Source organism: Marmota monax, unplaced genomic scaffold (assembly GCF_021218885.2).
Source record: "Marmota monax isolate L192 unplaced genomic scaffold, Marmota_monax_Labrador192_F-V1.1 WCK01_AAM20220418_F8-fsc00231, whole genome shotgun sequence".
In the NCBI taxonomy this organism is placed as follows: Eukaryota; Metazoa; Chordata; class Mammalia; order Rodentia; family Sciuridae; genus Marmota; species Marmota monax.
Window position 1 is genome coordinate 492415 of NW_026693458.1, and position 12434 is coordinate 504848.

The 12434-nt window shown below is 51.3% G+C and overlaps 1 protein-coding gene across 1 annotated transcript in view; it reads right to left on the bottom strand.

The window, feature by feature from the left end:
- Positions 1 to 12434, bottom strand: part of Phf2 (PHD finger protein 2) — an 89791-nt gene that overhangs the window by 41439 nt on the left and 35918 nt on the right. The window contains exon 2 of the mRNA XM_046457709.2: positions 1673 to 1758. Coding sequence (XP_046313665.1) covers positions 1673 to 1758 — 86 coding nt within the window. The remainder of the gene's footprint in view (positions 1 to 1672; positions 1759 to 12434) is intronic.

Below are 12434 nucleotides of genomic sequence, written 5' to 3' on the forward strand. Positions count from 1 at the left end.
TTTGACGGGGCTGAGGATGTGCTAGGGAGCAAGGGACAAAATCTGGAACAAGTGCAGCCCCCACCTTCAGAGCAATGGACACAGGCAGTTAACGGTTTGGATCTGGAATGTGCCCCAAAGCTCACGTCTTGAAGACTAGGTTTCCAATGTAGCAATGTCCAGAGTTGGGATTTTGGGGAGGTGCTTGGATCAGAAGGACGACTGTGACCTCAACGGTTAGTCCACTGAAGGCTGAATAGATTATTGGGAGCAGGTGGAAACTGCAGGCAGGTGGGGCATGGTTGGACACCTGGTCACTGGGTTTGCCCATGGGAGTATATCTTGGCCCTGGCCCCTTACCCTCCCCCACCTCGGCTTCCTGGCTGCCAAGAGCTGAGCAGTGCCCCTCTGTCACTCCTTCCATCATGATGCTCTGTCTCACCTGGGGCCCAGAGCAGTGGACTGAAACTATGAGCCCAAATCAACTTTTCCTTCTTTAAGTTGTTTATCTCAGGTATTTTGGTGACAGAAGCAAAAAGCTGACTAACACACAGGCCAAGCCCTAGAGAGGCCGAGAGACAGCAGTGAGGTCCCCAGAGTAGGGAGACCTCACTCTACAGAGGCAGCTTCACCAAGCACCAGGCCAGCCAAAGCTCCCCTGGATCAGGCTGGACTCCGAGAACAAGAGCGCTGGGGCTTCTCCCACCTCTGCCTCCTCCCTCCAATCCCACTGTGTCTACAGGGCTCTGCCCACGGAGCCTGAGGGTCTGGCCCCCTGGCTTGCAACAGGGACCTGGAGGGAACTCTCTTGAAGGAGACTGACGCCCCAGCCCTATCCCAGGGTACCATCCCACTCAGCCCAGCCAGCCCAGGGCCAGGAATGGGAGTGTGATCAGCCAGCCAGCCAAGGCTACGATCAGCCTCAGTTTCTGTGAGTACAAACCCAGGCAGGAGCCCGGAGGCCACACTTGCACACTTGTGACACCGGTCCAGTCTCCAGGCCACTTCTCTCCTGAGGTCTCTGCCGAACATGGCTCTGACCCCCACCTGCTACCCAGGCTTGGCCTTGGAGCTGAAAACCTACTTGGGTGAACCTGCCAAGCATGACTGAGCCTGTGCCTTGGGAGCCCCCCAGGACCCACTGAACCTGAGAGGGACCAGAGGAAAGGGGAGGCCTCAGCACACACAAACAGCAAGCTCTGAGAGACACAGGCCCTCTGAGATTCCCTGGGAAGGGGGGTGCTATTGCTGGAGGAGCATGCAGAGCCCACCCACAAACACATACGGACGACCTGGGCCCACCTGTGGCAATGGACAGTGCAGCAGGGATAGGCTGAGCTAGGGGCCCTGATGCACCGTCATCGCCATTTACCTGAATTCCCAAGTCTGCACCCCAGACTCAGGCTATTGTGGCCACTACCAGAGTTAATTATGCAGCCCTGGGCCTTAAATCTAGTGGGGTTTTTGCATAGCTCTTGAGGGCAGGAGCCAATCAGAAGGGGCAGGTGAGGCCTGAGGGGTTCCCAGCTTTGGAGTCCTGAGGCTGTGACACTGCCATTTGGTGCTACCCAGGGCATTTCAGCCCTAGCATCTTGGGGCCGAGGTTCAGGCCTAGCAGAGCCCCGGCCCTCCCTGCAGCCAAGGCGAGTATTGGCCACTCCAGATGGCAAGAGGCGGCCTTCTGGGTACTTACGGGTAGACTTCCCGTGGGTTTTCTCGCAGTTTGGGCAGTGGTAGATGTCAATGTCTGGCGCCTCCTCCTCTTCCACCCCAACACAGCTGAAACAGGAGGAAACAGATCGTTACCTTCTCATTGGAGCCCCCTCAGGTGACTTTCATCCACCAACTCTGAGGTAGGGTCCCAGCTCACCACTGGAGGACTGAGGCCAGATGGAGTAGAGTTGCACAGGGACAGGGTCCTTGGAGGGCAGGGGGGCTGCAGGGCTGCCCTCCTAGAGTGGATCTGCAGCCCAGACGCAGACAGTGTTGGACATGACCACCATGTGGACCCACTGGATGGGCTGGGCCTCACATCCAGCAGGCCTGTCTCCACAAGGCCACCTCCACCCTGTCCCCCAGGGTTCAGAGAAGATGAGGGGGGATCTCAGAGCCAGGTCACCCCCAGGTCTTTCCCTGGAGCAGCCCGTGAGGACAGAACATACCAGCAACAGCCAGGAGCACCCCATGCAGGACATACCACGGCCACCTGCCCAGCTCAACCCCAGAGGGCTCAGGATGACACCTGGGTCACAGGAATCATGACCTCTCCAACCTCCCTCCCTGAGTTCCTGCTGAGAACTCAGCCCAGGAGAGAGCTGCCCGCTGAGCAGACACTGGCCTGGTCACAGGCCAAAACCACTTAGGGAATGAGGACAGTGAGCACCAAAGGCTACGACCCAAAACATCAAAAGCTTCTAGAGTATCGAACCCAGCAAGATGGAAAGACATGGCTCCATTCCGATGGCTTCTACTTTTTTGGTTAAAAGTGACAGAAAAGTGGCCATCTGTACCATGCAATAAATGGGAATCGAGCTGATGAAGGGCGGGACGTGGGGAAATCTACCCCCACAAGGAAAAGCAGTTGATGGGCTGGGAACACGCTTCAGCGTTTCCTTCTCGTGAGCCAAGAAGTGTAAAGAAAACTGACCAGACATTTTTTAAAAATGACCTTTTCCCCAGGGGCACATCCAGAATTTCTGTGTAGGAGGAGTTCAGAGGAACAAGCTATCCAGAAGCCACCGATGTCCACCAAGCAGATGGTTTTGATGGAGGGCAGGCACTCCCAAACAATTATAGCCAAGTTTCCTAAACCATTTTCAGTCACATTTAGAATGACCTTTTAAATGTTTTCTTTTGTTTAATTTTTTATTTGGGGGCCGATAGAGATTCATAGCTATCAAAATTAGTAGGAATCTTTTAAAACACTAAAACGTAAAGGTGATGAGACTGGGAAATAGGGACACGACGGCTCCTGTGGGCAGGGCATACTGGCGAAGCCCTGGGCAGGACATACACCCCAACAGGTGGACATGGGAACATCCTGAGAGGAAAGCACTGTATGCACTGCGACGCTTGTTCAGCATTCTGTGTTAGAAGAAGATTAGAAACAGCTTAAATTTTCTCTTTAGAGACAAACTTTGCCATCTAGTGTCCCTCCCCCTAATGGAATCATCAGTGACCATTAAGAGTGATGAATGACAAGACCATGTGGGGACAGGTGAGTTACCACTGGGAGTTGACAGGCTACGTCAGGGTGGGAGAGGGTGACAGTTCCCCTTGCAGACTGCCTACGCTTCAACCACAGGGAAAGCAGCATATTTCAGTGCAGATGCTGGGCCTGGTCTCACACCTGGCTCTGAGCTTGTCATTCTTCTCCTACACCTGCTAAGGACACAGGCTGCATTCCCCAGCCCACTCAGTCACCTTGGCAATGCCAGGAGGGCTGCTGGAGCCACAGGGCACATGGGTCCCTGGAGAGAGAAGCTCAGGGCAGCTGGACTCACCTCCAGGGGAACCCGTGCTCTTCTGGGTCTGAACCACTGGATACTTTTCCTGACGTCTTATAGCCCTGAGCTTTCTTTGATGATGGAACATCATATCTATCTCTGAACTTGTTTTCTCCCCTGAATGGGGGGCCCTCCAATGTTAAGTGTTGGGAGGGGAATGTAGTAACCTATGTAAAAATGAACTCAGCGACTTTAGAAGAGGATCAACCAAACCAAAAGCTGGTTCTTTGACAAGTCTTTAGATAGACCGACCAAAAAAGAAGAAGAGGAGACTCAAATTACTAAAACCAGAAATTACTACTGACCTTAAGGAAACCAAAAAGGATTCTGAAAGAATAATATGAAAAAGCACAGGCCAATAAATTATACAACCGAGGTGAAATGGACAGATTCCTAGGAACACACAAACTTACGAAATTTTTTTAAAAAATAGAAACTTTAAACATATCCATAAGAAATAAAGAGATGGAATCAGTCATTGAAAAACCTTCCTAAAAACAAAATTCCAAATCACCACTAGTGGATTCTATCAAATATTTAAAGATGAATAATACCAAGCCTGGGCTGAGCCAAAAATAATTCAGCACCACCAATTCTCTCAAACTGTGCAGAAAGTTAGAAGTGGAAGGAATATTTCCTAGTCCATTATAAAAATTCAGCATCATCCTGACTCTAAAGTCAGGCAAACGCTACAAGAAAACTACCCACCAACAACCCTTATGAACACTGGTATAAAATCCTCAGCAAAATACTAGCAAATAAAACCCAGCAGCACCTTAAGGGGACCACATACCACAAACAAGTGAGATTATCACAGGAATGCAAGGGTCATTCCACACGGGAAATGAGCCAATGCTGCAATCCCCGAGGCATCACCGCTGCCTGCTAGGAAGGCAAGTGTCCCTGAGCCCTCCCTGGAGGCTGGGACAGCAGATTTCTGCTTCTCTTTCCCCCACTCAAGAAGACAGAGGTCTGACGGGGGAGTGTGGCTCACCTGGCCCTTTCTCTGGGGCGGCACAGCCTCTGCCTCGCCCTCTGCTCCCTCTCTCCCAGTCCTCTCCTGGTCTCCTTCCTTCCACACCACACCCCACATTAACGTAATGAAGAAAACCACACGCCACTTCTGTGGCTCTAGACTGATACAGAGAAAGCCACTTGACATAATCCAACACCCTTCGTGATTAAAAAACAGCAACAACAACAACTCCACAAACTCTAAATAGAAGGGAACGTCTTCAGATGATAAAGGCCATACGTGAAAACCCACGGCTAACATCATACACAAGGGTGACATTATACACATCGATAAAAGGCTGAAAGTGTTCCCTAGAAGATCAGGCAGGGGACAGGATGTCTGCTGTTGCCACTTCTATTCAACACAGTGCTAGAAGTCCTATTCAGAGAAAGGAAATGAAATTAAAAGCATCCAAATTGGAAAGGAAGATGTAAAATGATCTTTATTTGAATGACATAATCCTACAAAAATTCCTAAAGAATCCACACACACACACACACACACAAAAAAAAAAAATGCTAGAGCTAATAAATTCAGAAGTTGTGGAATGCAACATCAACACACAAAAACTAGCTGTATTTCCATACACTAGAAAGGAATAATCCAAAAATAAAATCAAGAAAGCAATTATGATCACATAAAAGGAATAAAATATTTAGAACCAGGCATAGTGGTTCATGCCTGTAATCCCAAGCCACTTGGGAAGCGGAGGTAGGAGGATCCCAAGTTTAAGGCCAGCCTCAGCAACTTAGCAAGATACTGTCTCACAATAAAATAGAAAGGGCTGGGGTTGAGCTGGGGATGTGGCTCAGCAGTAGAGCACTCGCCTAGCACGTGGGAGGCCCTGGGTTCATTCGATCCTTAGCACCACATAAAAATAAATAAAATAAAGATATTGTGTCCAACTACAACTAAAAAATAAGTATTAAAAAAAAAAAAGGGCTGGGGTTGAAGCTCAGTGGTAGAGCACTTTCCTAACACACATAAGGCACTGGGTTCAAGCCCTACTTCTGGAAAAAAATAAATAAATAAAATATTTAGAAATAAACTTAACCTAAGCTATGCAACACTGAAATTTTAAAAGGCAGAAATACATGAAAATACATCCCATGTTCACAGGTCAGAAGACTTAATGTCAAGATAGCAATAATATCGAAAGTGATGAGAGATCCAATGCCATCCCTACAAAATCCCAACACCTTTGTTCTCAGAAATGGAAAAGCTTATCCTTAAATTCGTATGGAATAATAAAGAACCCCAAAGGGCCAAAACAACCTCCAAAAAGAAAAATAAAGAGGACTTACACTTCCCAATTTCAAAACTTAACACTTAAACATAAAAAAGTCATTTTTGACAAGGGTTACCAGACCATTCGATGGCGGAAAGGATAATCTCTTCAACAAAAGACAGCCTCATGCAAAAGAACGGACTTGGATGCCTACCTTGCTCCTATACAAAAATTAACTGAAAATAAAAACAGCCTAAATGTAAGATGTAAAATTGTAAAACTCTTAGAAGAAAAAAAAATGGAGAAAAATCTTTGTGGCTTTGTATTTGTCAACGGATTCCTAGATATGACACCAAAACCATGAGCAACAAGAGAAAAAATAGATAAACTGGCCTCATGGAAATTAAATGTTCTTTGTGCATCAAAGAACACCGTGAGGATGGCTGGCGCCTGTCATCTCAGGGACTCAGGAGGCTGAGGAAGGAGGATCACAAGTTGGGGGATAGCCTTAGCAACTCAGCAAGACCCAGTCTCAAGTAAAAAACAAAAAGACTGGGGACACAGCTGAATGGTAGAGTGCCCTTGGGTTCAATTCCCAGTACTAAAAAAAAAAAAAAAGGAGTTGGAGGAGGAGAAACAGCACTGAGAGAATGAAAGGAAATATTTGCCAATCATATACCAGCTAAGGAGCAGGCGTCCATATGAAGAACGCTTACAGCTCAACAATGAAGACAAATAATCCAATTTAAAAATGGACAAATGGTTTAAACACTTTTCCAAAGATTGGTAAATGGCTGACAAGCACATGAAAAAATGTTCACCATTGTTATTAAAGTGCAAATCAAAACTAAATGACGTATCACTTCGTACCCACTAGAATGGCTATAAATTCGCTTTTATAATTTTTTTTTAGAAAAGTAAGTATTTACAAGGGTATGGGATAATTGTAACCCTCTTCCAATTCCTCAATGGAGGGAATATAAAATGGCACAGGCACCTTGGGGAAAAAGTTTGATGTTTCCTCAGAAAATACACATAAAATTACAATGTGTCCCAGCAATTACTACTCATGGGTATATACCCAAGAGAACTGAATATAGGCTTAAAAAAAAAAAAAAAACTTTGAATACAAGTAATAAGGGTATTCACAAAAACGACAAGGTGAAAATAACCCAAACAGCCAATGACAAAGAACAGATAAACAATACGTGGTCCTACATACAGTGGAATATCATTGAGCCCTAAAAAAGGAATGAAGTTTGAGTATGTCCGAGAATGTGGATGAATGTCAAAACTATGTCAGTGGAAAATGCCACACACACCTGCACTGACACCGTGTGATTCTACTGATAAGAAATGTCCATAACAGGTCCATCTAGAGAGACACAGAGTGGTGCGTAGGCCGGGAGCAAGTCGAGGGAATGGGAGGCTACCATGTAGTGGCTGTGGAGCTTCCTTTGGGATCTGTTCTGGAACCAGATACAGGCAATGGTTACACGGACTGAATGTACGAAGTGCTGCTGACTTGTTCACGTTAAAACAGTTGATTTTAAGTTATATGAATTTTAGCTCAATAAAAAAGAGAGAAAAAAAATAAAGACCTGACTCTGCCTGAGTGACATCACCACCAGCATGATCTCCCTCATCACCATCACCTTCATCCCCACCATCCTCATCCCCACCATCATCATCATCACCATCATCCCCACCACCATCATCACTATCTCCACCGTCATCATCACCTTCTTCACCATCATCTCCACCACCATCATCATCATCACCTTCTTCACTACCAGAACCCCACCACTGCCAAGAACCCTAAATGCGATTGTGAAGCAGTGCTTCAATGATGGGGATATTATTTCATCAGCCCTACTTATCAGAACAGACAAACTGGGCCCACGGGGTTAAACGTGGTTCTTGTTGGTTCATGGGGTCAGTATTGCCCTTGCCTTTGGGGCATTTGCAGGTGCAGATCCAGGAGGCAAACGGACGGATGGGCCTGACCCGGGGTGAGTGCTCCATAGATGGAGTGGTCACTGCCACTGCCCAAGGTACCCGACCAACCCTCCCAGGCACCAGGGCCTTGTCCCTGTGCAGGTGGCTCTGCCAGAGCTGTCACGGCCGTGAGTCTGAGCGAGAGAGCCCAAAGCCCAGAAAGAGACCTTGGAAACGTTTAGACATACAGCGTTCCTCTATCTCAGACCGAAACCGAAGTGCAGTCCAGGTAGCCTAAAAAATCCAGCAAAAGACAAAACCAGCTAGAGCAGAGTGAGGGACCTTCGTCTGCTCCCAGGAAGGCAAGTGGCTGGGTAAACAAACAGAAGTTGGGAGGACGCGGAGAGAACGCCCAGGATTAACACAGTGCTCCCAATCCTCAAAACAGAAAACGAGCCTGCGGAGGACGTTTCCCACGCAATGTCAGGATCGCCCTGAGGCCACTAGACTCGGGGATCGACACAGGAGGGCGGGGACAGAAATGTCGCCAGCAGGTGGAGCCGGGAGGTGGAGGTGCAGCATGACACCCGGTGGCACTCTGCATACCTCCCCTTCACAGTGACCCTGGGCCTCAGCAGGCCCAAAGGCTTTTGTGGGACCAGACAGGGAGCAGGCTCGGAACAGCACCTTTGTCATGACTGCCATGATTCATAATGACGAAACAAGCCAAGTCACCTGGCAGGGGAACGGGCTGCATCCTGCTGGTTTCAGAGCTGGGACCACCTTGGTCTGTGGAAAGCCCCTAGACGCCCCAGAGAGCAGGCGATGCCCCAGCAAGCAACATGTCTGCCTCAGCCCAGGAGCAGCTGCGCCCCGGGAGCAGTGGAGGGGGTTTCCACAGGCGAATCTAAGCGCGTGGGGAATCCACCCTGTCGCAAAGCCACAGTGGAGCTTGGGCTGCAGGCCCATCCTCAAGGACGGAAACCAACAGGTTCTTCAAATTCACCTCCCACTAAAGCACCGGAGGACCAGCACGGGGCCTGGGAGCACCCACCATGCCTGTCCTGGCTCTGCCAGCAGATCCCTGGCTCCTCATCCTGATGCCAAGGGAGCAGACAGCGTGAGCCCAGCTCACAGGCGAGGAAGCCGAGGCCAAGGGCACACCCCCGTGGCAGCCAGCACCCCGACTGGGAGCACTGTCCAGGGAGTCAGTGCATGACCAGGTTCCAAGCACCTCAGGGCATAAAGGGCAGGGGGGTTGACGCTCACCGGGCCACAACCTCTGGGTCCTCCACACAGTGCCCCTGTGCTCTGCACTGCGGGTGAGCACCAGCCACAGAAGGATCCACAGGAGGGTCCACCCACACAACGGGGCATCCAGGCCTGCCACCCCACGCCACGCAGCCAGGAAATGAACTGACGGCACAGTGACGGGGGCAGCCTGTCCTCGGCCAGAATGGCCACCCTGAGCTCCAGGGAAAGAGGTTAGCAGGTCTGAGTTTGCCTGGATGAACCTGACCACCATGTATAACCATGAAGCTCTAATTGAGAGAGAGAGAGAGAGAGAGAGAGGGAGGGAGAGAGAGGTGGTTTGCGCAGGTTGGTCTCTCTGCTTCTGCTCCAAATAAGCTCACAGAACTGAGGGCCTTGGTGCCCTCTCAACCTGAGCCAGCCAGGGCCTGGGCCAGAGGTGGGCACAGAACGTGCAGGGCTGGCCCAGGGGTGACCACAGGGGCCTCCCTGTCACCTGCCACACTGAAGGAGCAGACCTGCTAAGGGAACCCGGGTGGGCTCCCTACAGGCCCTAACCTCGAGTCACTACGCCAGGCCCTACTGCCCGGGCCTCCAACCCTGACCACAGCCACCTAGGGGTAAAATCCAAGCTACCTAAACCAGGCTCAGGAGCAGAGGGCCACGGAAGAACCCAGGGACCTGCTGTGAGCCAGGTCCCACTGTGGCCACCACCATCCTCACAGGCAGGCTAGGTGCCGACACTGGTCACTTTATTTTATTATCCCAAAGTTAAAGCTTTCCAAGTGCCCCTAAGAAATCATGAAGAACAATAGCCACGGCACAGAGGGAAAGAGTGTCCTAAGCCAGGAGCAAATGACGCTGGCATTCTGAAGGGGGCCTGGTGGCTTTAGGGTTCCATAGTCCCTGCACTCCTGGTGTGAGTTTAACACCATTCACTGAGTCACAGGAAATGTCACTCAGCGGTACTGCTCTGTGGACACTCCTAGTGGCCCTCGCCCACCGTGCCCTCCAAAAGACACCCCTTGTAGGCCGCCTGACGTTTCAACGGCCAGATTTAGCTAATTTTAATGCCACCCCCTTGGGGAAAAGCTGGCTCAGGTGAAGAATGAGCCCCCAACAGGACCTCACAGGAGGCGCATGGCTCCGAGCACAGGGTCCTCGGGCCTCGGCTGCCCTCCCCTCTGACAAGCCAAGGCAGATGAGCTGTAGTCCCTGGGAAAGAGCAGAGACGCGGAGCCTCAGGGGTGGCCCCGGGCCTGATGGCCTCCTTCAGCTGAGAGCCCTCTGCCTCTCCAGACCTGGGGGGAGGGGAGAGACCTGGAGCTGGGAGAGGCAGGATCTGACCCCAGGGGAGTCAGAGACCTCGGAGGCAGGGAGGGCCCAGGACACGGGCTCCACAAGAGAACACACTGCCGCTGTGCAAACCCGCCGGACAGCCGCAGCGGTTCTCCCCTCTCGGGCCTGGAGGAGAGCCACAGAGCAGGCTTGGTTACGGGGAGAGCCCAGAGCACAGGCCACTGGGGCCACCTAAGAACTGATCCTGCTGGGACTCTCCCCCCCAGCCACTGCCACATCCACAACTCCATCCTTCGAAAACTAGGAATGACCAGCCCCATACTTGGGTGATGCCAGCACATGCTGCTCCCGGGCACCAGCTCAGACCAGTCAAAACTTCCTTCCCTGCCCTGGGAGCATCTGAGCAGCTCAGTCCCCAGGGAGAGGCACAAGCGGAGGAATGAGGTTTGCCCAGGCCCCGAGTCTGGGTCTCAGGTGTGGGGCTCCAAGGGGCTGGGAGATGGCTCCGCAGGGGTGTCCACACCTGTGATGGCTGAGGGGCATGGGACAAGGACCAAACAAAGACTCAGACCTCAGAGCTGTGGGGAGAAAACAGAACACCTGCCCTGCAGTCAACGAGATGGGGAGGGTCCACCGGGGCCCTGAGAAAGGAGAAGCCAATGGGGCACAGGGTGAGGAGGGGTGGGTGTGGGCACAGGGCACAGGGAGCCAGTTCTGCAGGTCCCAGCAAAGTACCACAGTGATGACAGGAGAGGCAGCTCCCAAAATGTCACCACAGAAGGACGCTGAGGCCCACATGGCCACGAATAGGCATCCAAGCACCAATCCATGATGTGGCTTCACACTCACACTGGCACACGCCCCACACAGACACACACTGTACACACAGACAGACACACATACAGGCAGACAAGCAGGCCACAGTGCTGCTAAACTAATTTACAACAAAAAGAATGAAATCACTTTTCCATGCTGATGAGAGTGCCACAATACAGTAAGTGCAAAGATGCGGGTTAGAGGAGAAAAGCGGCCCGATCCCTTTTAAAATGAGGATATGCCACGCGTGTGTGAGAATCCGTGTATATCTACGTGCTATGTGTGGCCATGTGCGTGCATGAGTGCCTGGTGTGGGCATGAGTGCCTTGTGCGTACCTTGCGTCTGTGTGTGCGTGTGCCCAGGGATGAGTGTGTGCCTGGGAATGCGGGCAGATGTGCTGGCTTGTGTGTGCATGCACACGTGTCCAGTTCTGGGTGTACGCATGCCGGTGCACACGTGTACCCATACTCATGTCATATGTGGGATTCGGTCCATCACACTCACCTTGGCCCTGAGGAGGGCCCTGTGGAGAGGACAGGGTGGAGGCAGCCGCGTTCCAGTGGCACGGGTGTGATCGTACCACTAGGGAGGCCGACCGGTCTCACCTGAGCCAACTGTGACCCCAGCACTACAAACTGAGTGGACTCCAAAGAAAACTAAAGCAAATTTAGGGCCAGAAGCTCAGTAACCAGAAAGATGGTAGAATTTCCAAATCCAGAGATGGATGGGGTGGGGGAGGCGACCCAAGAGAAAATGGCCAAGATCAGGGAAACTGAACGGGGATGAGGCAGGAGGGCTGGATTCGGTGACTTGCAGGGACCATGAAACCCCCATTCAGATGGCTCACGAAGCTTGTCAGTTCCCAGGAAGCCTTCACGCAGTTCCTTGGGTGAACACCAGACTCTGCCACTCGGCACGGCTCTAAGACCCTCTCCATAGGACAAGCAAGGGGGGCCCCAGAGAGGAAGTGATTTTTGAGAGAGTGTCCCATTGTCCTGCAGGAATCCCTGCTCTGCAGATGGTGCAGCGGCTTTCTTGAGGGTGACATGGAATCCCAGCTTCAAGTGTGTCAGGGTACAACACTGAGCAATGACAGGTGCCAAGGCCACGGTCAGCAGTAAACCACAGGGCAGAGACCCCTGGAGGGCTTCACGTTGTCTTGGGCTCCCTCCAAGCAGAGTCAAGGGTCCAGCACAGTAGCCCAGGGAGGGAAGACTGGGTCCCGATCCTGGCCCACAGCAGGGCACCCGTCACCATGTCGCATTCCTTAATGCTTTAAAGCCCAGAATGGAATTAGTTTGTGAGCAACACAACTGGACAGCAGCCGAGCCTTTTCTCCTGCTGTTAAAAGCACTGACTTCCGTTAACCTCAGTTCTTGTAACCTTGCTCTGACAGTTTTT